Below are 23,967 nucleotides of genomic sequence, written 5' to 3'. Positions count from 1 at the left end.
CTTTTACAAAATTATACTGTATGTTTTCAAGTTTAAACACTCCTAACATAATTCAGTCCACTATGACACCCACTCACTGTCACTGTGTGATGTGAGGGTAATATCAATATGACAGACATTACATTACAGCTTCTTTCTCACATTTTCATCAGCAAGGTTCATGTATTTATATCCATGAAAACTATTCAGTGGAGAATTTGCATTATTACTCCATTATATATACTTAATCTTATTAATCTATCTATCTAATAATCTTAATTAATCTCTATATATAATTAATCTATGGCGATGATTTTAATTAGTATTATACTAGAAATACATGAATGCAGTATCTAGGGTGTACTCTGCCTCTCAACCAATGACGGCTGCACCTTGGAAATCACCATCAGTTAGCAGTCTGATAAGTTAGCTGCCAAGATAGCTAGCTGATTTAGCTAGCTAGCCGGTTTAGCATGGACTGTCACACCAAGTGGCCAAATGAAGATCTGAATATTACAAAGATAAACAAACTTTATTTTGAGTAAAGACTGACTTTTTATTATTGGCTGTTGACCTCTGTATAGTATTTTACATTTACTCAGTGAATTGTACACTGTAAACACTGATTGCTATAAAGGTGGCCACCTGATGACCTTGTGGACTTTCCCACGATTTCACACTAACACAACATTTATGTGATGTTGTTCTTGGTATTAGAAACACTTTATTTACAGGTAATGCTGCTGATATATTTCCCTTCTTGTCTATGTAAATAATAGTAGAAGAGTGAGCTGCCATTACTACCAGAGAACAGCAGATAATGCTTAACAATTTTATTCACTGGGTGCACTGTAATGGGATCTAATCCATCACTGAATGTGCTCTCCATTACATCTGTTTCATTGTAAGTTAGGGTGAGAATATTGTATTGCTTGTTATAGGGCCCCTAGATTTATGGTAGCATAGCCTGCTACAGCTCTCTGGGGCAAAACAATAGGTCAATACATCATTTACCATGACACCGATAACATGAATACTAAGCTTTCATAGTAATTCATTGGCAGAATTGTGACTAAGCAATGATATACTGTAAACAGAATGTAGTGATTTGCAACTAAGTCATGAGACTGAATAGAAAATGTTCATATTTGTTCTTAATGTACTGTATTAGATATTGGTCAACTGAGAACAAATGTTTTTAGTTTAGAGAAAGTCTGCCATTTTGAAATTTCAGCTACTTTTCGATTTGAGACCCCCTCCACTTCATGATGCACCATGAGTTTTGAGTACATGACAGGTTTAAGCTGCAGACCAGCCATTTGAGAATCCAGTCTCTTTAATTACAGGTCAACCTCTTCTGATCTTCATGAGGAAGTCACCTTGTATTGTTTTCCTTTGTTGGCTGTTTTCATTCACCCTTTGATTTCATAAACCCAAACTTCATGAATGACTGTTGATGGCTGGTGCAGACAGGAGGCTCATATCAGACGTAGTAGAAGGCAGCTGAACATGTGTGCTGTTGGATCAGGTACGGGTTCTGCAGGGCTTTGTACAGTAAGTGAGCCGAAAGACTTTAAATTGAATTTACTGTTGGACAGGGAGCCAGTGGAGTCTTTTTAGGACATGTGCTTGCAGCAGACTTTAAGGAGTTTTAACATGAGCTGCCACAGAGTGCTGCTAGTGCAATAGTTGAGTCTGAATATGATGAAAGCATGGATTGGTATTTCAGCAGCAGAGGGGGGTGATTGGAGCAGAAAAGTGTTTTCTGGAAAGAGGGGGGGTTGCAACTTATTGAAGACTGTAGTGAGCAATGAATGGATTTGATAAGTGACCCGGGACTGATGAAATATCTGGAAACGTTGTAAAAAACGAGTGACACATAATTTCAGAGCCAGACAACTGTCTTTTTTGAGCAAAAAGGTTATCAAATAAATCAAAGATGTAATTGTCCTCTCACCCTAATCGCTCGTTTAGGTCCAGATTTTGACAGGGCCTCTCCTAAACTTTTATTTCATTCCTTTATCACCCTGCTGTGCTTGAGCTTCAACTCCGAGGCTGGATGACATTAACGATCAGCTTCAGGAGTCTTTCCATGTTACCCTTTGAATTATGGGAAGTCTCTCTGGTCCTGAGGCGGCCCAGTTTCACTATACAACCTCAAAGCTTAGCCATGACTCTGTTTGATGCCACCTTTACCCACCTAAGTTAGGAAAACTGACTCCAAGCTGAGAGAGGCCTGCAGTTTTTGCACAGCAAGAATTTCTATTTTTGTGCGTTTCAAACTGAGTTATACGTTACATGTGACGGTGCTTGCAGGACAAGAGGTGTTTATCATATTAATTTGCTTACCTGAGTCGCAATATAGAATCACAGCATAAATAGTGACAGATTTAGAAGATAGAGTCAGAATCTTTATATTTACAGTGAACACATATATTTCTATCTAAGGAGAAAATGCTATGCTCGAAGTGGCAGGAGTTCAAACCCAAGCTGTGCTATTTAAACTACAAGCACAATTTTTGAGGTGAAAGACGTGGTAAAGGAGATTTTATAATCATGTATAACAATTTGATGCATGGTGAAGTTGTTTTAACAGCAATATGTACTGAATATTGGTTAATTAATAATATTTCAGTATTTATTAGTTGATGGTATTTTGTGAATAACATTTGTATTTATAAGTCAGTGTAAAGGTAAATGTTGTGAGATAAATCTAGTGGTTACTTACAGTGGCTGCCTACTAACTTTGAATTATGCCACCCAGTGGTTGAATGACAGTATCAAGCAGTACTAGGATAAATATCAAAGCATGTTCCAGTTCTTTTAACCTATTACAGTTAATGTTAAAGAAGTCTGATCGGCAGGGTAAGGCTTTGTGGAGGCGGTGTTTTTCCTCAAACGCAGGATGTGGCCCCAGTATTCCTGGTTGCCTGAATGCAATTGTTGTGGTATCACAGAGGAAGGAACTTATCAGGAATTTCCTTTGAAACAGGAAAGTGCCCCCTTCCTTTCTAGAGAGGCAAACAGTTTTGTGCTACAAGTGGAACACAGGAGAAGAAAGCGCTGGACAGTGCCGCACATTTGTGATGCGATATTGGAATAAAAGTTCGATTTGGGAGAGATTTTTGTCTGACAGTGGCAACTAGGTAAGGAAATGGATTAGTGTTCATAGTCACACTTTTTGGGTGAGATTCCGCTGTAAACAAAAGATCATTGCACATCAACAGTATTGTCTGATGCTAGTGCTAACTGGCAGCGTTTCTCAAACTACACATTTTGGTTCGGTACTTTGTGCTCATGTTTGTTTAAAACATTTCACTAAACTCAACTGAGCAAATCAGTCCCAAGGTTTTTGTACTCCTTTAGAAATGTGACACGTGCACTGTATGAAATAAGTAAACTATTAAGATTCTGTATTAGTACATGATAGCGTATTCATCAATTAAAATTATTTAGCTTCAGTTGATAACATTATTACTGTAATGCTGCAGAACGGTGTAATTGAACAGTTACAGCAAGCAGATGTCAGCTTTCCGTGCTGCACGCTGCCTTTTAGCCACACAGGTATGTTCACCGGGGAGACAGATGCTGGAGGATAATGTGCTTTAGCACAGCAGCCTGACATCTGACATGTCATGTGTCATGTGGAGTGCAGCCAGATGGTGTCCTTGACTCCTGTAATAATAAAAGAGGCTACCCACTGTGGTGTCTTGTTACTATACATTGGATCATATCACACGTGAATGGGCTTTTATTAGTATGGTACATCCAGCTTTTGTTATACATAATAATAATGGCAGCTTTTAGCAGATGATGTTCTGAGGCAGAACATGAGAATTTGTATCCAATAGAATAACAAAAGACATGTTAATGACATATAAAGTGAATACTACGTAGCCACAATAATAATGTTTATAAATCACTGTCAAAAATATGTTTACATTCCTTAATCACAAGATTTTCTTTGTTTCAAAATTCAGAATGAACAATGATATTTCTTACTGTTATGTTTTTTTAGTTAACTGAAGGTGTTATGTATTAATCTCAGTAGCAGTACAATAGTTTTACATGGTCATGTACCCTTTGTGGAACTGAAGACAGTAACTCTAATTTTATGTACATTTGAACATAATGCATTGCAAGTCTCTGCAGAATAACAGGAGCATCATTTAATGCACCACCACAAAAGACTTAATTCATGAATAATGAATAGTGTGCATCAAAAGGTCATACTTTTCTTATAAGATAATAATAAGATAGATGTATGTAGCTTCCTAAATGCATAATACAACAACCCAGTGCCTGCGTATAAATCAATTAAATTATCAGAATTCCTGCCAGGGATCACGTCCTTTCTGCGTTTCCTTTTAGACTCCAGCATAACATCTTTTATTAATAATTCACTGTTTTGCCTTCACTGTAAAAATAATGTTTGATGCATCCATTCATATGGTATCATTAGCATAAACACTTGGGTATAAACAAAGGATATCACACAAAGGTTATGCAGTTCCTCAACCTCCTGCAGCTTCTGCCATAGATTAAGCTTAAATAATTCATTGACCCAAACATTTTATGTTGCGCACTTCTGGATCGCGCGGTGGTTCTGGGAAATGATGTCCCTGTAGTAATCTTTGTCCCTGCTGTGATGTTGTGTGAAGAACAATGATGTTATCAGCTTGTGTTAATATGGACTAGTCAGCTCTGACGCCAAGATGCTTCAGTAGGCGAAGACTCAAAAATGAGTCAGTGGAAAGATAAGTGTGCATTATACATGTACAGCACTAGTAGGTATAATAGCTGGTGCCTCCATTGTTCCGCACCTGCAGTGGGAGGTGGGGGAGGCAGATGAGAGACAATACTCTACTGAAACTCTGCAGTTTAAGTGGAAGGTTAGAGTCTCACCTTTGTCATGGAACCGGAGACCAGAAAATAGTACAGAACGATAGTGTTGTTTTCATTTTGATCGATTTCACAGTAATAAAGGTTCAGCTCTCTGCAGTTATTCTGCTGTTTTGAAGTCACCATCCCGAGCTCGGATGCTGCCTCCTTCCCTCTGAAGTCTCCATGTGGTTGTTGCACCTCTCGTACCTATGATGGTGCAGTATGAGGCTCATGCAGAAGCAGGATCTATTTTTGAAATGTAAAAGGCTGTTTTCTAAAGCCCTGACTGGGGAGAAGTCGGCTTACTGACCTTGAAGATTCATCAGTATGTAGTTTCTCCATTGTAATCGCAGGGGGGGCTTTCAAGACGGTGACTGGAGGAGAATATCTTTTTACTGCATGGGCACCTGCGCTGACACGATGTCCCATGGGATTATGTTAATGTGAGAACAGAAACGATGCAGACGCGTGTTCATGCGAGATACATATCACTTTAATATTAATTGATATTTCTTTTGGAAAGATTTATTATTATTTTTTTCCTTTTTTCTTTTTGAAGTATGTGTGTGCGCATCAACACATGATATAGTCCCGATAATGGTGGAATGTGGTTAGTGGTCTTCAGTATTTCATCTGAGTGATTTACTATGTTAAGGTGTGACCTCATCATCCCGGCTCCATGATCCTCCCCTCGCAGCTCAAGCAGACAGCCCTGATATCATGCACACACACCTACATACACACATCCACATACACAGGGACAAACAGAACAGCAGGAGAGGGGACTTGAGGCATCTTTGGAGATTTTATCATTTTATTTCCTACGTGTGTCTATCTCTCGGTTGTCTGCGCATGGAAGAGACAGTCGGGGAGTGAGGGAGAGAGAAAGCGAAGCATAGGTGGCGAACGGGAGGGAGCGAGGATCATGCATGTGCATTAACTCAGCTCCAGCGGCGCAGCAGCAGCAGCAGCAGCAGCAGCAGCAGCAGCAGCACAAGAGCGAAAGAGAGAGAGAGAGAAAGACAGAGAGGGAGAGTTAGAGGGAGGGTAGTAGTCTCAGGCACAAGAACAAAAGCTGCAGAGGACTGGTTTCCATCTCCACTAAAAGAACAACGGAGGAGTAATAGAAGGAGGAGGGGTGGTCATGATTACAGTAAGACAATAACGGAGGAGGAGAGGCACATTGTAGTTAGTGACGACTGAAACCGAGGGTATTCTCTTCTCTGCTCTCCATGTTTTTGGGGAATCAACCACTGCCTTCGTCTCCAAACCCAGAGGAGGATGTCCGTGTCGGGGAAGAAGGAATTTGACGTGAAGCAGATCCTCAGGCTCCGCTGGCGCTGGTTCAGCCATTCATCCCAGGGTTCGGCCGGTGGCGGGGGCGGTGGCGGCGGGGGCGTGGGAGGCTACATCCAGCAGGATGGCCTGGACCACAGGGGGACGCCCGTCCAGGGCCGGCTGAAGAGTCACTCGCGGGAACGGGGTGGCGGGGGACTACGGAAGAACAGCCCGGTGCACAGCATTTTGGTCCCGACGCCAGGGCCCACACCTGTGTACGTCAGAGCGGGGAATCAGTCGTGGCACCAGCAGCAGAACACCATCCAGGGTCTCCAGGTCAATGAGGAGTTTTCAAAGGGCAGCTCGTCACCTGGTACCACGAGGAAAGAGGACCCCAACACCGGCCAGGAAGATGTGAAGAGCGGCAGTGAGGCACCTGCAGAGGTGGAGGTCAGAGAGAGGTACGACTTGTCTTAGATGCTACGCTCAGACTCACTATGTGCCACTGCATCGGTCACTTGCTCAGAAAGCAGATTGTGGGATGCTATTTTGGGAACACATGGTTTCCTCACATTTTCTCAGTGAACTATGAGCTTCTAGTTGTATCCGATGCTGGAAGCAGCTTCCTCGGATAAACAGTGAGAACACGTTGGCTTGTTTTGTGACCCTGTGTCTTCAATAATAAAACACATAGCAGCGGTATTTGAAATCTGTTTCCAGCATTTCTGAGCCTCGACGCATTAAAAGATAAAGACTGTGTCCACAGCACTTTAACTTCATTCAATATTTGCAGTGCCACGGTGCACGTCGCTCCTTCAATTAAGCTATGATTAAATTATCCGCACAGCCATCCTCTTTCCAATTTGCCGTGACTCTGACTAGGCAGCTGCTGCCATGGCTCACCTGGGGACAGCTCACTGTCATTGTCCACAGTATGTTGGCCAGGATAAACCAATAAAGCATCCTTTTAATTATTCAGTGGCCGGAGAAGCCGAGGCGCTTTCTGCTCGTCTGTGTTGTGTTGTGGTCCAGATTACATGAGCGCTATGCCTCTGCCAAATTCCTTAAAGTATTTAGTGTTTACATGGCACACTAATGCATTTCAGAGTTAAAACAGGATAGTGGGAAAAAGCTATTACATTACCGACCGGGCCTATAAAGAGAGGCAGTGCAATCACATGAATTATCTACACTGCCTGCGCAGCCACTTTATGAGTCAAATGCTATCATACCTACAGTAGTGGCAGGTAAAGGTCACTGATGCATTTCTCAGCAAAGCATCTCTTCATTATCCTGGTGACACTCTCGAGTGTGAATTTCTTCTCCTGTTTTTCCTGGCTGTGTCTTTTTCCAGGAAGTAAACAGGTTAGAGAGTGTTTGTGCGCGCTGTCTGGCAGAGCACTGAAAGCTCCTCATAGCAAAGGATGAAAAGACCAAGTCTCCTTTTATCTGCTCTGTGACACTTTAAGGTGATTGGCCCTTAAGCTCATCTGGGTCCTGTTCGCTGTTCTATGCACCTGGTGAACAATGAAGATGAACCTGTGACTTTGTTTCCCACCGTGACTAAACAAATCAAGCCCCTTGTATACAGTGAAGTGTGTCAGTGTAGAATAAGTCAGAGTTGGGACAGAACCCTGGCATCAGCTCGTCGGTCACCTTTTCCTGTTGGCATAACTATCTTATAATCCCGTTTGGGGTCCCTGTGTGTGAATAGTGCATGCATAAAAGATGCGCCTCACACTGAAAATGTGTAACTCTGGCTCTCAGGGACCTTGAGTTCATGCTGGCCATGTAAAATACGCTACAGCCTGCATGTTTTGACAATGATACTGAATAATTAAAATACATCTGCACCACTGGATCACAGATACTGTACTGAGATCTGTTTATGAATTTTATGAAAATTATGACTAAGAAGTTGTTTAGATCAGTTTGATTCTTCTCTTCCACTTCTAACAATACAAGATACAAGCAGTTTATCATGTAAATAAATCATCCACGCCGCCAGCTTCTAGTCTACATACAAAATGAAATCAAATGCGCATCATTTGTTTCTGATCTTTCAGTCGCGTGTGTCTATTGTCCAGGAGACACAGTAGCTAATGTTGCACGATGCCGCTTCTCAGTGGGGCTTTGGTGGACGTGCAGCCCCATCGACTGCCGTGGAGGAAGGACGAGCTGCTGGAAGCGCTGTTTGGACAAGCGCAGCCGCCAAACGTGCACGAAGCCGGGCGGCCGCCGCGTAGCGCGCCGCGGCTCATCGACGGCTAAGCAGATGTGTGGATGTCACTGAGATATGCACATTCATTTACTCCAGCAGCTGGGTGGCCCTATTACGTCTCACATCATAAATCCCTGGCGCGTAATTTGTCACGATCCCTCAGGCTGCGTCTAGAAACGAGTTCAGCAGGCTGTGAGCAACACAAAAGTTTGAGCTGTTCCTCTGTAGTTGGATAATGTGTGTCAGTCACTCTGTGGTGCCGGGATTAGTTTCATTCACACAATGCCTGGACGTCGCACATCCCACCCGCTCATCGAATTTCTTCATTGATTTGGTTTTGCACGCCAGATCATAATATTTAAAATGGAGACGTCATGATTGAGTGAATTAAAAACGTCTTTGCCTGTGTTAATATAGATAATTGTTACGTAGGTTTCATTATTGCTACTGAGTCGGTGTATTTGTTGTTGTGTAGTCATGGTGTTTCCCCTCTGGTTCCTGCTACACACTGTACTCGCGCTGTCCTTATGACTCTCATCTCAGTAACCTCTCCCCATCGTTGGAGGAGAATATATGACAGAAGCTAACTGGAAGGGAATGGAAACCCTGACCTCTCCCGCATAAACACTAACAAAGGCTTGAGTCAGCGGGTTGTTAGTTTGAATGATATCTCAATTCCCTCTTCACCGCCTCGGAAAAAAAGAGTACCACCTCCTCTCCCCCTGTCAACAGCAGTAATTCAGATGTTTGTTGGCTGGTTTTAGCACCGCTGGGCCGCTGGGGTCTCGGTCCGCGTTTGACGCAAAGTGCTGTAAATTGTGCAACACAGAATGAAATGGCATCTACACGAATCAGGACAGTGCGTGATCACATGTAATTGATTCTCCGTGTTCTGCGGCTTTGCCAAATCAGCATTCTGTGCGCAACAATGCCGTCTCACATGGAAACTCAACATTTGGTTTTCAGAAGGCTCTTTGTGCTTTGAACAGCAGTCAGAGGGAGACGCGGCAGCAGAATATGCGGGGCACATTCTTCATATGCAGATTGTTCATTTCATGTGTTTCATGTTCCCTTGAAAAGTCCTGAAACAGCTATTAATGCTCTTTTACATGGCTCCTGCTATGAGACAAGACTCAATTTAAAGGTGTCCTGAGGCACTGGCATTCATTCGTTCATTTGCATTGTAAAAGTAAAAAATCACTGAAGCATGGGCAACTGTGATCAAGCTGAAAATTTGATAATGTGGACAAAACTAAATCATGTAACGGTGGGGAACTTATTTCAGAAAATAGCCAGTAGCTTTAATAAGATATGCGCATTTAAGATTAAATATTAACACTTACATGTAGGATTTAAACATCTAGATCAATAATTAATTAATATCTGCAGGTGACCACGTACGCTGTAAAAGAAAACCAGGCTCAGTGCTGGTACATTTTCCTTGAATTCGCTCAGCTGCTTTCACCAGAAGTAAATAAATTATAGACAACCCAACTATGACGCATTCGTACGCCTGCTATCAGCAGAAAGGGAGAAGCTTTCTGCTAAGATCTGCACATTTCTCACTAGAAACTCCCCCAACCCCCACGAACGCAGCACACCCACCATTTACATTAATTTTCAACATTAGCACATAGCTGAGTGTCATAATGAGTTATCCGCTGAAATAAACTAAAAAACATTATTGTGAAATTCCAGTGTACCTGCACTTTTTCAGTTGGTTCCATTTTAATTGCACTTCACATAACATAATATAAAGTAAAAGCTCTATTGTTAAAAGTGACTCCTCATATTATTCCCTGACTGACATTACTTTTGTGTGCAAGTCAGTGGTGCAGCATTTTATTCTGACAGGTGGTTTTGCATTTTTTGCTGTGCGAGGTCGAGTTTCTAAATATTCATTTATTCAAATGACGAGTAATAACTTCTAATAATGCACCTGATATGTTTTGCCCGTGGCTATTTTGGCGACATTAGGTTTTCCGTCACATTTCAACGTTGCGCGAAGTTTGGTAAAATGCCAGGAAAATATTTGACCTTTTGCTTGAAAAACAAGGGTCCGATGGTCACATTTTGTTCCTGTGTGCAGCCATAATACTTCCTAAATGGGCATAACAATGACATGGGGAGAAAAAATCTGTATGACCCTGATTGAGACAGGATGAGTGTGGAGAGAAAAAGCTTCCTGTGTGGAGTTCTTACTGTATGTGGGCCTCACTGCCAGGATCACTGTCAGAGCAGAGGTGTGCCTCGACCTGGCACCGGCTCTGCAAACTTCAGTAAAAGTTGCTGGGTTCTGAGCTTAACCCAAGAAGCCTTGAGGGGAAAATGGCTGCTCATAATCCACTCTGGAAGAGGCATTTCCCATTAGGTCTTGGCAGTCGTGACTTTCTCGTGGAGGGGTGGCGCTGACACTAGTTGGAGAGACTGAGATCTGACTCATAACCTGTACAGCCAGGGGCTAATCTGGGCCGACGAAAGCACAGCTCCAGCGTTCCAACCGTAGTGGCTCAGTGTTGGCACAGTGGGAACCTGATCTAAGTAGATGCAAGAGAGGACGATCCATTAAACATGAGTGTTTAAATAATATATGTCACTAATAAAACTCTTTTTGTCTGTAGGGTCTGTTTCTATAGAACAACCTTAAAACCTGGTCCTGATTGCTTGTTCGGGTCGACTTCACGCTGCAGCAGGACCTTTTTGAATATGTAGAATATTTTGAGGTGATGGTGTTAAAACAGAAATGACACAAGGTAAAATAGGATAAAATCTCTATTCAGGTTTCTTTCTTTCTGCGTTGTTAGCTAATTTACAGTACGTCCCCAGAGTCGTCACAGGCCCAGTGAAACAGGAATCCATGGGCCTTCTTATCCTTAGCATCATGCGACGCACAGCGTTGTCGCTACAGCGGTTTCTCCAGAGTGAGGTGTTCTGAGGCTTCAGTGCCTCCGTCACATTGGGATGCACCTCTATGAGCCAAGTCACCGCGAAAAAGCAAAATACACACCTCAGAGGAATTTACCGCTCCCCAGAATGTGATACCAAAGCAATTAGTGTCGGAGAGATTGGTAGGCCTGAAAAATCCTCACAGCGTGCCCCGCAGCCAATACAAAGGCAATGCATCTCCGCTTTATGGCCCCGTTGCTTATTCAGTCTTGTTCGGTGTTCCTCTCCAACACTTCAGTCAGTGGGGAATTATTGCTGCGCTGCATTTACTATAGAGTCTCCCAATAAAGATTAGACTACAGGATACTGCAGTGACCGGTGTGCAATAAAGCCAAATCCCAAGGGAGGTTCACGCCGGTGCTTCAGGTGATCAAAGCCCCAGAGTCTGCTAAAAACTTTACTGTCATGTGTTAATCAGGATATCGACAAAAGCCCCAGCGCCGCCTCCGCCGCTGCTGCATTGTCAGTCATAACACGAGCCAACAATCTGTTCTGACGCGCGTTATGGGTTTCCACTTCATATGTATCGACATATCAGTAACTCTACCAGTGGCTGCAGCTCCTGTGTGTGAGCAGTAATATCAGGGTGTGCAAAGCGCCGCTTTAAATAGAAGTGACATTTCTCCTCGTCAGTCTTTACACGGCGGAAGGGAGCGTGAGATGACAGCAAATTCCCTGCGAACAGACGACTTGGGTCTGTTTGTGCAGCGGGCGCGGCAAACAGGCCCAAATGTCAACGAGGCCTCGCTGTGTGAAGGACGCCGGGGCGACCGGGCCGGGTCAGGATTAGCGGGATGCCCGCGGAACAGCGTGCAATCCAGCCGCCGGCGGGGACGGAGAGAGAGGGCTCGCTCGCCCGCTCGCTCGCTCGCTCGCGTGCACGCGTGCAGATAAAGGGCAGCAGACACAAAGGCACGCTCGCAGACGCCCAAAGTCTGTCTGGGAAGCAGCTGCTGGGATCGTGGCGCTCCCGTGTCCCGGTGGACACAAGTGCTTAGTTATCCACTTATGCACGGATTTTAGTGCATAACAGTTTTAATTTCAGCTCAGAGTGGCAAGAAGGACGCGAATGCGCTGCAGGGGGAGACGGATTCAGGAGAGTCATGTTCAAATAAGCTCTTTTGTGACTTCAGTAATTTGCTGCTTATCTTGCTGTGTACAGCTGTTTAATTCCTGTATTATTTGCACATTTCAGACTTGGACGGGGAGAGTAAACAGGAAGTGGCATTAATTAATATGTCCTTCTAGACAACAGCCTCCTCTTTATTGTCCCCATGTTCTGTTTCATGTTTGTGTGTCCTCGTATTTTCATCGAGTTGTCACATAGAACTTGAAATGTTTATGTCCCAAATGAAAAGTCAAAGGACATCTGAATTTTGCCAAGGTCAGGCAATACTTAATACTTAATACATCTACTTTTCTCAAATCATTACATTTCTCATGAAGTGCAGCAGTTCCCAGTAAATAAGTGATGCAGAAAGGTGCTATGCATTTTTAAATCACTGCCTCTCTTTCGCTCTGTGTTGGATTATTTCCACAGGTTGACTCTGAGCACTTTCTCCAGGATGAACACCAACTCCTCCGATGAGTTTTTCCAGGCCACAAATCATGCAGAACAGACCTTTCGGAAGATGGAGACCTACCTCCAACACAAGCAACTGTGTGATGTCCTCTTGATAGCGGGGGATCACAAAATACCAGCTCACAGGTTGGTGTCTGTGCTTCTGCCTGCTTTAATTTCACTAATAACCAGAATCTGCTTAAGGATCATTTGAAGTCTCTTTATTAGGGATCAACAAGATGTTGTGACATTTTGTCTTTCTGGCCTGCGGAGGCGCTGTTTTTTTACTGAATTCTCATACAGTATGTTGTCAATCCTCTCTTTAATGGTTGTTTCTGATCGTCATTGTCAGTCACTCACACCTCGTTTCCATATTGACTTTCACCACACGCCTCCCCTGATACCCATGTCGTCTCTGCTGCTGTTGAGTGGTTTGTACATTTGTCCAAGTTTGAGTGTTACTCATATTACCAGTGTCTATTGGCCTTAGTTCATTTTTGTTACTTCATTAGTTTTAGTTTCTCAGTTTCCCAGTATGAAAACAAACACTTCATTTGCTTGTATTCCATTTATTAGTGAGTTTGTAACAGCTCAGGTTTTAGTCTGGACCTCAGCCCGCTGTACAAACCTAATTTGTATATCCAATACGGCTGAGGAATATTTAAATAATCTTTTTAATGCAAACTAAGATTGTTTCGGTTCTCAAGTGACAGGAAACAGAGACGCAGGCACCTGTTCCCTGCTGGAATATAATTACACCTCAGCCCTTCCTCGTTTCTGCGGGACAATTGATACGGCATTTATTAAACAGAGGTATCCATATCCAAGCTTTGGTTAAGTGAGTATACAAATCACATGATATTTAGAGTGAGTGAGAAGCGCTGGATTTGCAGGGTGTTTGCACCGCGATGTGGATCCGCTGCATATTTTGTGAGTTCATCCAGACAGACTCATAAAACAGAGAGCAGAATGCTCCGCAGAGAGAGAAAGGAGCAGCAGTGACTGAACTAGTTGGGCAAAACGAACAGCTCTGACTGACTGTCTGACTGAGCCCTTACATTCGTGGCAGAGCACAATGAAGCGGAGAATGAACCGTGCGTCATGTATAAACCACAAGCACGCGGGCCTGGATGGCGTCACACGAGCTCAGCTCCGTTTCCTGTGAAGCCGTCTCGTCTCGGCTCCATCATTAATCCAGCGGCGGGTTGTGTCAGACAGACAAATGAGCTAACGTAATTAGAAATCTGACCAGCGTGGCTATTAGCAACGTGAAATACTGGAAGTGGGATCACTTCCTTCATCGTGCACTGACAATGAGGATCGTTACGTGTACGAATCCAGGGGGTGAAGCAAGTTACTCATTTGCATATACGGCAAATCATGGCTCTTCTTCTCCTTATAATGGGAGGAATATAAAGGTGTCAAGCAAATTGATTCACTAATCACTTCAGATGATTCCCCGTGAGCTGTACTCGGTGCTGGAGCATTTATCCATCGCGTCTTCCTCACGGCAGGTTGGTGCTGAGCGCCGTGTCCGACTACTTCGCCGCCATGTTCACGAGTGACGTGAGAGAAGCGAAGCAGGAGGAGATCAAAATGGAAGGAGTGGATCCAGAGGCTCTCAGATCCCTGGTTCATTTCGCCTACACCGGTGAGTGCTCATAAAGACGTTCACTGGCCCCTGTAAGCAGTTATGGGACATCTGAAATCCAACGTGATTAAAATGGATCAATGAAGGCAATTCATCACCGGCTCAACTGGCCGGACTGGATCGCAGCACACAATCGTGTTATCTCGCGAAGCAAACTGGGCTTTGATAAAATATGAATAAAGATGTTTCTTCAGTATCTGCCAGAAGCTGAAAAGTATGAGAATATGATTAGATTTGCTGTAGGACATAAATTCTAGCTTTCAGATTTGTCAAGAAGACAAAGTGTCCTTGCGGCTGCTGGTGGTACTTACGTACGATGCGCTGTAATAAGTGTTGCTGCCTGATTCCCTCTCACGCCGTGTTTTGCCTGTGGCGGCCACGCTTGATCACGTCATATGGCGTTTTGCCTGTCCTGACATTGCAGGTGTCCTTGAGCTGAAGGAGGAGACCATTGAGAGCCTACTGGCGGCGGCTTGTCTCCTGCAGCTCCCACAGGTCATCCAGGTTTGCTGCAACTTCCTAATGAAACAGCTCCATCCCTCCAACTGCCTGGGAATACGCTCGTTTGCAGATGCGCAGGGCTGCGTGGACCTGCTCAACGTGGCTCATAACTACACAATGGTATGTGTGTGTGTGTGTGTGTTTGTCCGCTTGACATCAGCCCAAGACAAAGCAGAGAAGTGGTGGAACAGTCTTTCAGTCCCTGAAATAAAAAGTTATATTCTAAAGGCACTTGAATGTGAATTACTCACCTGTAGTCTGCGTAATGACAGCCGTGAATCCACTATCGCCATGGTTACCTATACTTTCCATAGGAATCAGATGTGTGTTCATAACCTGTCATAAAGGAATGAGCAGTTGGCGTCTTGGTTATTCATCTAATTTCAGCAGGGAGAAGTCAGGTTTGCACATTTGAATAGAAATTGCATTGTTTCATGCTTCCACGTTATCTCTTTGACTGTGGGACTGTCGGCCGGCGATACCGCGTCGCTTCATGTTAATTGGTACGCGGGCAGACTTATGAAAATGGAATTTCCACCTATTGGAGCGGGATCCGCGCCCGCACACATCAGTGCATCCGGTGGCCGCGCAGCACTGACAGCGCGAGGTGGCCGTTATCTCCTGCAGGACATCTGCTCGGCCTGTCTACGTGGGCCCGCTGCAGGATCGGGGGGTTAATCTAATCACCGAGCTGCACGAGAGGGCCAACTTCCTGTTCAATCGCTCCAGTAATGAGCAGGGGGAGCTGTGGGCTTCCTGGAAGTCTCTCCTCTGGGCTGCGAGTGGAGCGAGTTGCGTTGTGATAAGCTTGTTTGTCCTGGTTGCGAGTGGCAGGCGAGCGCCGCCTCCGACATCCTCTTCCTTGATGAAACCGTTGCCCTTTGCACGTCTCGGCAGATAAACATGTCAAGTTTCGTTTTTTTTGGCAGCACAGTGTTTTGTTTTTCAGCAATAAAATTATATTCGCATTACATATTTTATTAAACACAGTGGAAATCAGCCGTCCGCGCTGCCTCAGCTTCTGCAAATGATGTTCCTGAAGGATAATTCTCTCAGCCTCACTCCAATTAGGCGTCAGCGCTCCTCCTCCTCCTCAGAAAACACTGTTATTACACTTTTGCAGTAGTTAAATCAATTAGTATCCTCTCGAGATGATCTCGATTGACTTCCTGAGCCTCTGGAATCAGATCTTTTTAAACAGGAATGAAGGAAAACTCCGTTAAGCCGTCGGTTTTGTCGTCAGCTGTTTGGAAAGTGCTCGTTGCAGACGCCCGGCCTAAAGTAAGCAGTCGTTTCCCTCGACGGTACAACAACAGATCGATGGAGGCCCCTCATTTAATTAAGGCTGGCCGTGTTAAGCTCTTAAAACCTGCCCTTAGAATAGATCGGGCTGAGACACTGTTGCGAGCTGATGATCCATGGTTCAATTTGCAACTTTTGAGGAGACGCTTCACATCCAAAAAGACACGATCTGTGTTTTGTGGTTTCGTACCACACAGCGCGTTCTCCATGCGTTTTACTGTATTGCGCAGCGCGGCGACTTGGGTGAGAGAGGCTGTGTTATACAGCATTATCTCTAATGGAGCTGCCCGGAGACAACGTCCTTGAGGAGGTAGCCATGCAGTGCCCTAATATCACCTGGGCTCCTGGCCAGTAAACGGGAGATCAATCTTCAGCAAGACGCTGGAGCCCAGAATCCACAAAAGTCGCAGCTGGACGCTGTGATGGCGCGGTTGTAACGCTGGCGTGCGGCGCCTCTCTCTTTCTCATTAAGTGGCTTATAAAGGCTTAATGGTGCCATATACGATCAGCAGCAAAAATGCTTTATAAGCTCATGAAGGCAATTTTTCGGAGATGTTTCATGCCAGAGTGATTTGTAACCTGCTGTTGTGTGGATCATTTTATTTGCGGAGCTAAACGTAACAGATGACGCCGTGCTCCTGTAACGCAGCTCTAGGATCAGCAGGCGCAGCCTCAGCCGCCTCCTCCCCCTCTCTGTCCTTGTCCCTGCGGTCCTCGTAGGTGTAGACGCACACAGACGCGCACACGCGCCCACTCCCGGGCTAATGACTGATGATTATCTGCCTTCCCCGTCTCCCCCGTGTTCCAGGAACACTTCCTGGAGGTCATTCAGAACCAGGAGTTCCTGCTCCTCCCCACGGCGGAGATCGTGAAGCTGCTCTCCAGCGACGACATCAACGTTCCAGACGAGGAAACCATCTTCCAGGCGCTGATGATGTGGGTGCGCTATGACGTCCAGCGACGCCAGCAGGACCTCGGGGTGCTCCTCGCCTACATCCGCCTGCCGCTCCTGCCTCCACAGGTCGGACATCGCACGAAGCGCTCTGTTTTAAATTGTAAAACAACGGTAGAAATTAATAAACCAGATAATACATGCAGGTGCTCAAATATTAAATCATTACTAATTCAGAAAACTAAAACAATCCAAAGCTCTGTTGTTTGAATAAAAAACAGTGATTTAATATTTCAGAGTGAAAAAAAGTGAAAAAAAGATATGATTCAATCCATCATTTGTCTCGCTGGCTTGGGAAATGCTTCCTGTGGGGCAAATAACAACAGAAATGAATCATTGTGTTTTGAAAACACTTACAGTACTTGGTGGAAACTGCAAAGAAGACGCTCATATTACTTACAGGCATAACAAGATCAATATGCACACACACACACACACACACATAAAAACCTTTATGTGTGTGTGATGAAATGTTTAATAAAATCGTATTAAAAATAGCCTCAAGAAACGCTGTTTGTGTGCTTGTGTGGAGGAGACACGACGGCCAACGAAGAACTTCCCAGAAAGACATTATGAATGTAAAATTGATGAATAGATGCAAACTGTGACAGCGCTGCGATCGAGCTGCATATGATAAACAGCACAGCATTATTCTTCAGTGTAATGTGACAGATTAGACAGGATAGGCATATTTTAAATGGAGCCAGGAATCACAGAACCCACATTTATATCATGGAGCTGATCCGTTTCCCTGCTCCTCCGTTCAGTTTTAGCATTTTCTCCCATAACTGGGCCGTTTGCTGGGACATTCCTGTCGCTTTGAATTAACCGGCCTGTCCTCCACTGCAGCTCCTCGCAGACCTGGAGAACAACAAAATGTTCTCCGATGATCTGGAGTGCCAGAAGCTGCTGATGGAGGCCATGAAGTACCACCTCCTGCCCGAGCGCCGGCCCATGTTCCAGAGCCCGAGGACCAAACCCAGGAAATCCACCGTGGGCGCCTTGTACGCCGTCGGGGGCATGGATGCAACTAAAGGTACAGTACGCCCGTTTCAGCGCGCACAGGCGGCCCCGCGGCCGCGCGCCCCGTCTGACCCCGTGTCCTGGCTTCCAGGCTCCACCACCATAGAGAAGTACGACCTGCGGACCAACACGTGGGTCCAGGTCGGCGTCATGAACGGGCGGCGGCTGCAGTTCGGCGTCGCCGTCATCGACAACAAGCTGTACGTGGTCGGCGGGAGGGACGGGCTGAAGACGTCCAACATGGTGGAGTGCTACAATCCCATCAGCAAAGTGTGGTCCACTATGCCGCCCATGTCCACGCACAGACATGGACTCGGTGAGTGCAGCTCCATTTCATTCACTGATGCATAACTTAATAAAGCATCTTTGTTCTCACATGATGCCTTTTTTTTTGAACGTCTGAGCTTTTAGTTCAGTCTCGGCCTGGTGTTTGCAGGATCGGCGCTCTGAACGGTCACCGCCGGGCTGTTGTAGCAGGATGTTCACTCCTTTTAGCGATAGAGCTTTGATATTTTCCTATTCCCCTATCAAAGCTTGGCAGGCTGTGCCTACCCTGGTCTTCCTTAGCCTTCCCTGCTCAATAAATCTCACATCTGAAGCGGCTTGATTCGCGGTTGAAACAGGCCCGGCGAACAGTGGAGGGAGATCCTGTCAAAGCGTTCGTCTCGCTCGCCCAGTGTGGTCGGACGTGTCGGCGCGGCCCAGGAGATCTCACTGTACAGATTACCTGCGTTGTGTTTGATCTCCGCTGACTTGTGCTGCGGCTGCTCCCAGCCTGAATATATGGGGTTCACCGGCACTGCACGACCACTTCCTGCAGAGAGCATCACGAGCCAAGGCGAGAAAACAAATCTAGGAGTAGGTTTCAGTCCAAAACCCTTTAAGTTAATAATAAACGGCAGCTTCGCTAGAACAATACTTAGTTCGTGTCAGTTAATCTTCTCTTGCCCTCATTCGCCCTCAACATAATTGACCCCTCACCAAAGGAATGGAGGGTGGTAATATAAATATCCATTGTGGTGAGACATCCTCTGCATTGTTGCTGGTGAAATCTCTTTCCTCTGCGACCGAGGAAGGGGGACCAGCAGGGCAGATTTACCGGCTTCCTGTTTCGGCCGGCAGCGTGACTCACGGCGCTGAGCGCTAAAACGAGAAGCGCACTCTCCAGGAACCGTCGGGGGATGAAAGGGATCAAAAGAATCTGATCTGGGAATGTCATTGCAGTCCTGCTCATTGATTATCTCCACTAGCGTGAGCTTCGCTGACGTCACGCTTTACATAAAAAAGGCCCAGGGGAAGGATTTGAATTAAATGAATAGTGAAATTATTCAAGCTGCAGATCCGCTGCTGACGTATTGTACAAATTGTAAACACAGTACAGTAACGTAGACAGTGGAAAAACACGAGGTAGAGAGTTCCTGTCATCATTCAAGTATTAATATCAAGTATTGATGGTATGAATGATTACAGCCTGGTGACATCCAACACACTTCAAAGATGCTCCGTGCAGCTAATCAAACATTCAGTGTCGGCATGTGATTGTAATTACATTGTCCTTACATAAACAGCTACTTGCTGTAAACACTAAAACGTAATTAGTTTTAGATTTACTGGCACGAGCATTGAGAGATCAGGGGAACACGTCTTATCTGTATCGCATAGATTCGGCGAACGCAGCCGACTGTGACTGTTGTTGTGCCGTGCCCTGAGTGACAGGCGCCCGCTGCGTCCCGTAGGTATCGCCGTGCTGGAGGGGCCCATGTACGCGGTGGGGGGCCACGACGGCTGGAGCTACCTGAACACGGTGGAGCGCTGGGACCCGCAGGCCAGGCAGTGGAACTACGTGGCCAGCATGTCGACGCCGCGGAGCACCATGGGAGTCACGGCGCTCAACGGAAAGTGAGTGGGGCTCTCGTCAAGTCGACGCGGGGCGTTTAGTGCGCGAGCGGAGCCGAGGTTGAGGCCTCTGACATGCGTGAAACCACAAAGAGACGCCGGGGACGCGGGCGAGTCCGGCCCGTTTGCCCTGACGAAGCGCTACTGCTAGCGAGCCGCATGCCAACAGCAACGTTTCATATCCCTGTCGCATAATGAGCCCATAAATCTAGCGTTCACACACAGACTTGCACACACAAATTACGCTGTTTTTAGACTGTCTGATCTATTTTGCAGAGGTAAAGTGTCTCTCCTTTGTTTCCAACAGTGAGTCTTTATATGCAAAGGTTTAATCACTTAATCATCTGCAAGCTCCACACACAAACACACGCAGTATGAGAGTCGGCCTTGAGGCAGAACATGCAACAACACAGACGCCATTGTAGGAAACACAGTGGTGTTGATGTAAAGTGGTCATCCCCAAATCACGGGGTCCGTAGTTTGATTCCCGGCTCCTCCTGTCATATGCTGACGTGTCCTGGGGCGGGACATTGAGGCTCAAGTTGCCCCTGATTGGTCAGGACACAGCGTGTGCATGAATGCGCCAACAGGAAGGAGTGTAAACGCTGAAAAACACTTTATATGCACGGACCATTTGTCATAGTTTACATCATTATGCTTCTTAGATGCAGAAATAGAGGAGCTTTTGCAGCCGCAGCTCCTGCTGTGCTAATTTATGTCGACTAATAGACCCAACGAAAGCAAAACACTTCATGTCTTTATGTATTGAACGCTTTGCAGCGCTTTGAAAGGAAATTAAGCGAAGAACAGTTCGGCCTGATTTGAATCTGTTCATGCGCTGAGGGGGAAACGTGGCTGCTGCTCGGCCGCATCCACGATCCAGCGCTGAGTTATTCCTGCATCTGGGTCAAAAATAGACAAGGAGGAAGCGGCTCCCAACCTCTGCTCCGCGCGCCTTAAACCCTGGTAGCCACGGTTCTGGCAGAGAACGCTTACGTTTGATGGAGGCTGTCAAGGTCTCAACCACTCATGTGTGAATCCGCTGTCGAACCCCCCCCAGGCTCTACTCGGTGGGGGGCCGGGACGGCAGCTCCTGCCTGAGGTCCATGGAGTGCTTCGACCCGCACACCAACAAGTGGAGCATGTGCGCCCCGATGGCGAAGCGGCGGGGGGGCGTGGGCGTGGCCACGTACAACAACTTCCTGTACGCCGTGGGCGGCCACGACGCCCCGGCCTCCAACCACTGCTCCCGGCTCTCCGACTGCGTCGAGAGGTTGGTAGAGTCCCACCCCGAGCCGTTGCTCGAACCGCTCCGCGCTGCCAGTTGGCTCGAGTCACGGGTGGAGGCGCGGATGTGGACTTTCTCGTGAGAACAAAAGGAAGCAGAACGCCCGTCGGTCACCGCCCTGTTCCTGCGTTTTCAGACATGTCAGCGTTCCACACTCGCAACACAACGGAAGAGATCATACTTTCCACACGTTTTATTTTGTAGGATCTGGCGCCATCTGGTGGCCAGAATGTCATCTTCAGACTTTCTGGTTATCACGTCTAATACGTTTTATATTTGCATTATTTTTGTATTTAAAGAGAATTCGTGACAGCAACAAACATCAGAGAAGCGTTATTTTAACAGTAGACACTTATTTATATATTTATCATATAATTGTAAAATTTTCACCATATGCTGTTTCATTTTATTTTCCATAAATTACCCATATACATATGCACAAACCGATTGAGCATAATTTAACACTTTGTCATATCTCTCTTCAGCATGTTAAGTTTATTTTCAGTTCCCAAATCCGAATTTTAACGTGAAGACAGTGCACTAATCAGACCGAGCCGTCCGTTTAAACATTCACAAGTGTGACATTTCTTGTTTTAAAAGCTCCTTAAGTGTCGGTGAATCATTCAGCGTGTCTTTATTTTCCACATCTAAATAGTCAAGATGGTGAAAGGAGTCTGCGCGAGGCGACTTCTGCCCTCGCTGATGAGTCCGTCTCTCTGCGGACCGTTCGCCTGCCAACTGCCGCTTCTTTTAAGTTTAAATTAGATTCCGAGAACGACTTCCCACCAGTGCCCGTTCAGACATCTGTGATTAAAGAGGGCAAACATAAGGGTGTCTCAATTAGCGGGCACGGGGCGCTCCCCTCCTCCCGAGGCGCGGGGCTGATTGCGTGATTGAACGCTTAACGGCGGCGCCGCGGGAGCGAGGCTCTGACCGTGCTGCCGTTGCAGGTACGACCCCAAGACGGACACGTGGACCACGGTGTCCTCCCTCGGCGTGTCCCGGGACGCGGTGGGCGTGTGCCTGCTGGGCGACCGCCTCTACGCCGTGGGCGGATACGACGGCCAGTCGTACCTGAGCACCGTCGAGTCCTACGACGCGCAGAACAACGAGTGGACCGAGGTAACCCCGTCACGGAGGCTGCTGCTGCTGCTGCTGCACGTGCTCCGTTCCCCTCTGTTGTCTCCGCAACCCTCTTATCTGCACGAGGCGAAATGGGATTTTGCGTTTGAAGTGCGCCGCGCCGCGCGTGAGCGGCTGCGCGTTAACCCCTCTGTCTTCCTGCAGGAGGTCCCGCTCAACATTGGAAGGGCAGGCGCCTGCGTGGTGGTGGTGAAATTGCCTTGAGCGCTTTTGTCTCACGGCGGCACGAGGAACAAGCGCGAGAGCGGCGGCCGCAGCAGAGAGGAGTGGACAAACAAACCCACGGATCAAGGACGCGTCCTTCGAGAGCCGTGTTTTTATTTTGCTCCTTTAACTCGGCTCTTCAGATTTTTCTGAGGGAAAAAACAGACGCAGCCGTGCCCATGAACCATTGTTTCTATCATTAGTGGACATATGTGCCCAGTGGGGGGCATTGCTCACATACTGGCATGCGCTGGACATTCTCCACATTCTCAGCCGATCTAGAGTTTTCACAGGCTCGGCAGCGCCGTGCCGAGCCTTTGTTGGACTGGCTCGTTATACTAGTTGTGTGTACGTCTCAAAGACTCGTTGTGTTAAAGTTTGACTTGGACTAAATCCGCTTAAGTGTGAATTAGTTTTGCATTCACGCACACACATCTGTCATCAGTGCCATCGCATACTTTCTATTTTCGGGTTCATATTTCCCACGTGTAACCAAGTACCGGTCTCTTGGTAAAGCTTTTGGTCCCGTGAACCGAGGGCGACCCCTTTTTTTCCCAGGCTGGACTCAAGAACAGCAGAGAAGTCAAACAATACATTCAGACATTTTCCTGAGTGACTTTTGACTTTTCTACTGAGCCTGTAGCTACAAAAACACCAAAGTCATTGGCTGCTCTCACACAGGAAATGAAAGGAAGGTTTACGAACTTGTGAATTATAGAGAATATATCATATTGATATTTCACACAGCTGTACAGATTCTATTGGCGGTGGTGGAATCACGCCTAAAGCAGGGAATGTTTGACCTGATTTACACGTGATTATAGATCAAGATCGCTGTCTTTTTATTTGGCAGAGCCTCCACGCACAGCAGACGCCACCGTTTGTCCCAGAGTCCAGGATCCGCTGTCTCCGTGTTGATCTGTCCGTCTGCTTTTCCTCCCATCAAACGTTCCACGCTTACTCCTCAGCTGATCTCCCGAGTTTTATGGTTCGCTCATTCTTTGCCAACTCTTTGTAACTGTACTTCTGACGTGTTTCTAGAGGCCAAAATGTCACTTTTTATGTTTTTATCATAATTTTGTACAGCATGCAAACCAATAAATAAAATGACTTCCGTGTCCTCTGCATGTTTACTGAA

At 46.1% G+C, this 23,967-nt stretch overlaps 1 protein-coding gene and 1 long non-coding RNA gene across 6 annotated transcripts; one reads left to right on the top strand and one right to left on the bottom strand.

Annotated features, from left to right (window-relative positions):
* Positions 1-1,769: 1,769 nt before the first annotated feature.
* klhl4 (kelch-like family member 4) lies at positions 1,770-23,967 on the top strand. 4 transcript variants are annotated; one of them, XM_029164952.3, is made up of 12 exons: positions 1,770-3,125; positions 6,139-6,602; positions 12,849-13,016; positions 14,384-14,520; positions 14,945-15,141; positions 17,132-17,344; positions 18,125-18,311; positions 18,390-18,614; positions 20,035-20,197; positions 21,255-21,467; positions 22,433-22,604; positions 22,770-23,967. In XM_029164952.3, exons 2-12 carry the CDS (start codon positions 6,145-6,147, stop codon positions 22,827-22,829), a joined length of 2,193 nt encoding a protein of 730 aa, XP_029020785.1. In that variant the 5' UTR covers positions 1,770-3,125; positions 6,139-6,144; the 3' UTR covers positions 22,830-23,967. The 4 variants fall into 4 exon arrangements, with proteins under 4 accessions (XP_029020785.1, XP_029020786.1, XP_029020784.1 ...); XM_029164953.3 differs by lacking the exon at positions 6,139-6,602 and having other exon boundaries at positions 1,777-3,125; XM_029164951.3 differs by lacking the exon at positions 1,770-3,125 and having other exon boundaries at positions 4,753-6,602.
* LOC114864232 (uncharacterized) lies at positions 14,517-21,328 on the bottom strand. 2 transcript variants are annotated; one of them, XR_008695970.1, is made up of 4 exons: positions 21,191-21,328; positions 15,273-17,366; positions 14,832-15,170; positions 14,517-14,727 (listed from the first exon to the last, which is right to left on the bottom strand). It is a non-coding gene; the product is annotated as an uncharacterized LOC114864232 (long non-coding RNA). The 2 variants fall into 2 exon arrangements; XR_003787277.2 differs by having other exon boundaries at positions 14,832-17,366.

This window comes from Betta splendens, chromosome 10 (genome assembly GCF_900634795.4).
Source record: "Betta splendens chromosome 10, fBetSpl5.4, whole genome shotgun sequence".
NCBI lineage: Eukaryota > Metazoa > Chordata > Actinopteri > Anabantiformes > Osphronemidae > Betta > Betta splendens.
The sequence above is the reverse complement of the archived record's forward strand: the minus strand, read 5'-3'. Positions and strand labels throughout refer to the sequence as shown.

Coding starts and splice junctions, on each gene's coding strand:
- klhl4 (XM_029164952.3), top strand. CDS start 6,145: ATGTCCGTGTCGGGGAAGAAGGAATTTGACGTGAAGCAGATCCTCAGG. Junction 14,521..14,944: donor GGTTCATTTCGCCTACACCG/GTGAGTGCTCAT, acceptor CTGACATTGCAG/GTGTCCTTGAGCTGAAGGAG. Junction 22,605..22,769: donor AGAACAACGAGTGGACCGAG/GTAACCCCGTCA, acceptor GTCTTCCTGCAG/GAGGTCCCGCTCAACATTGG.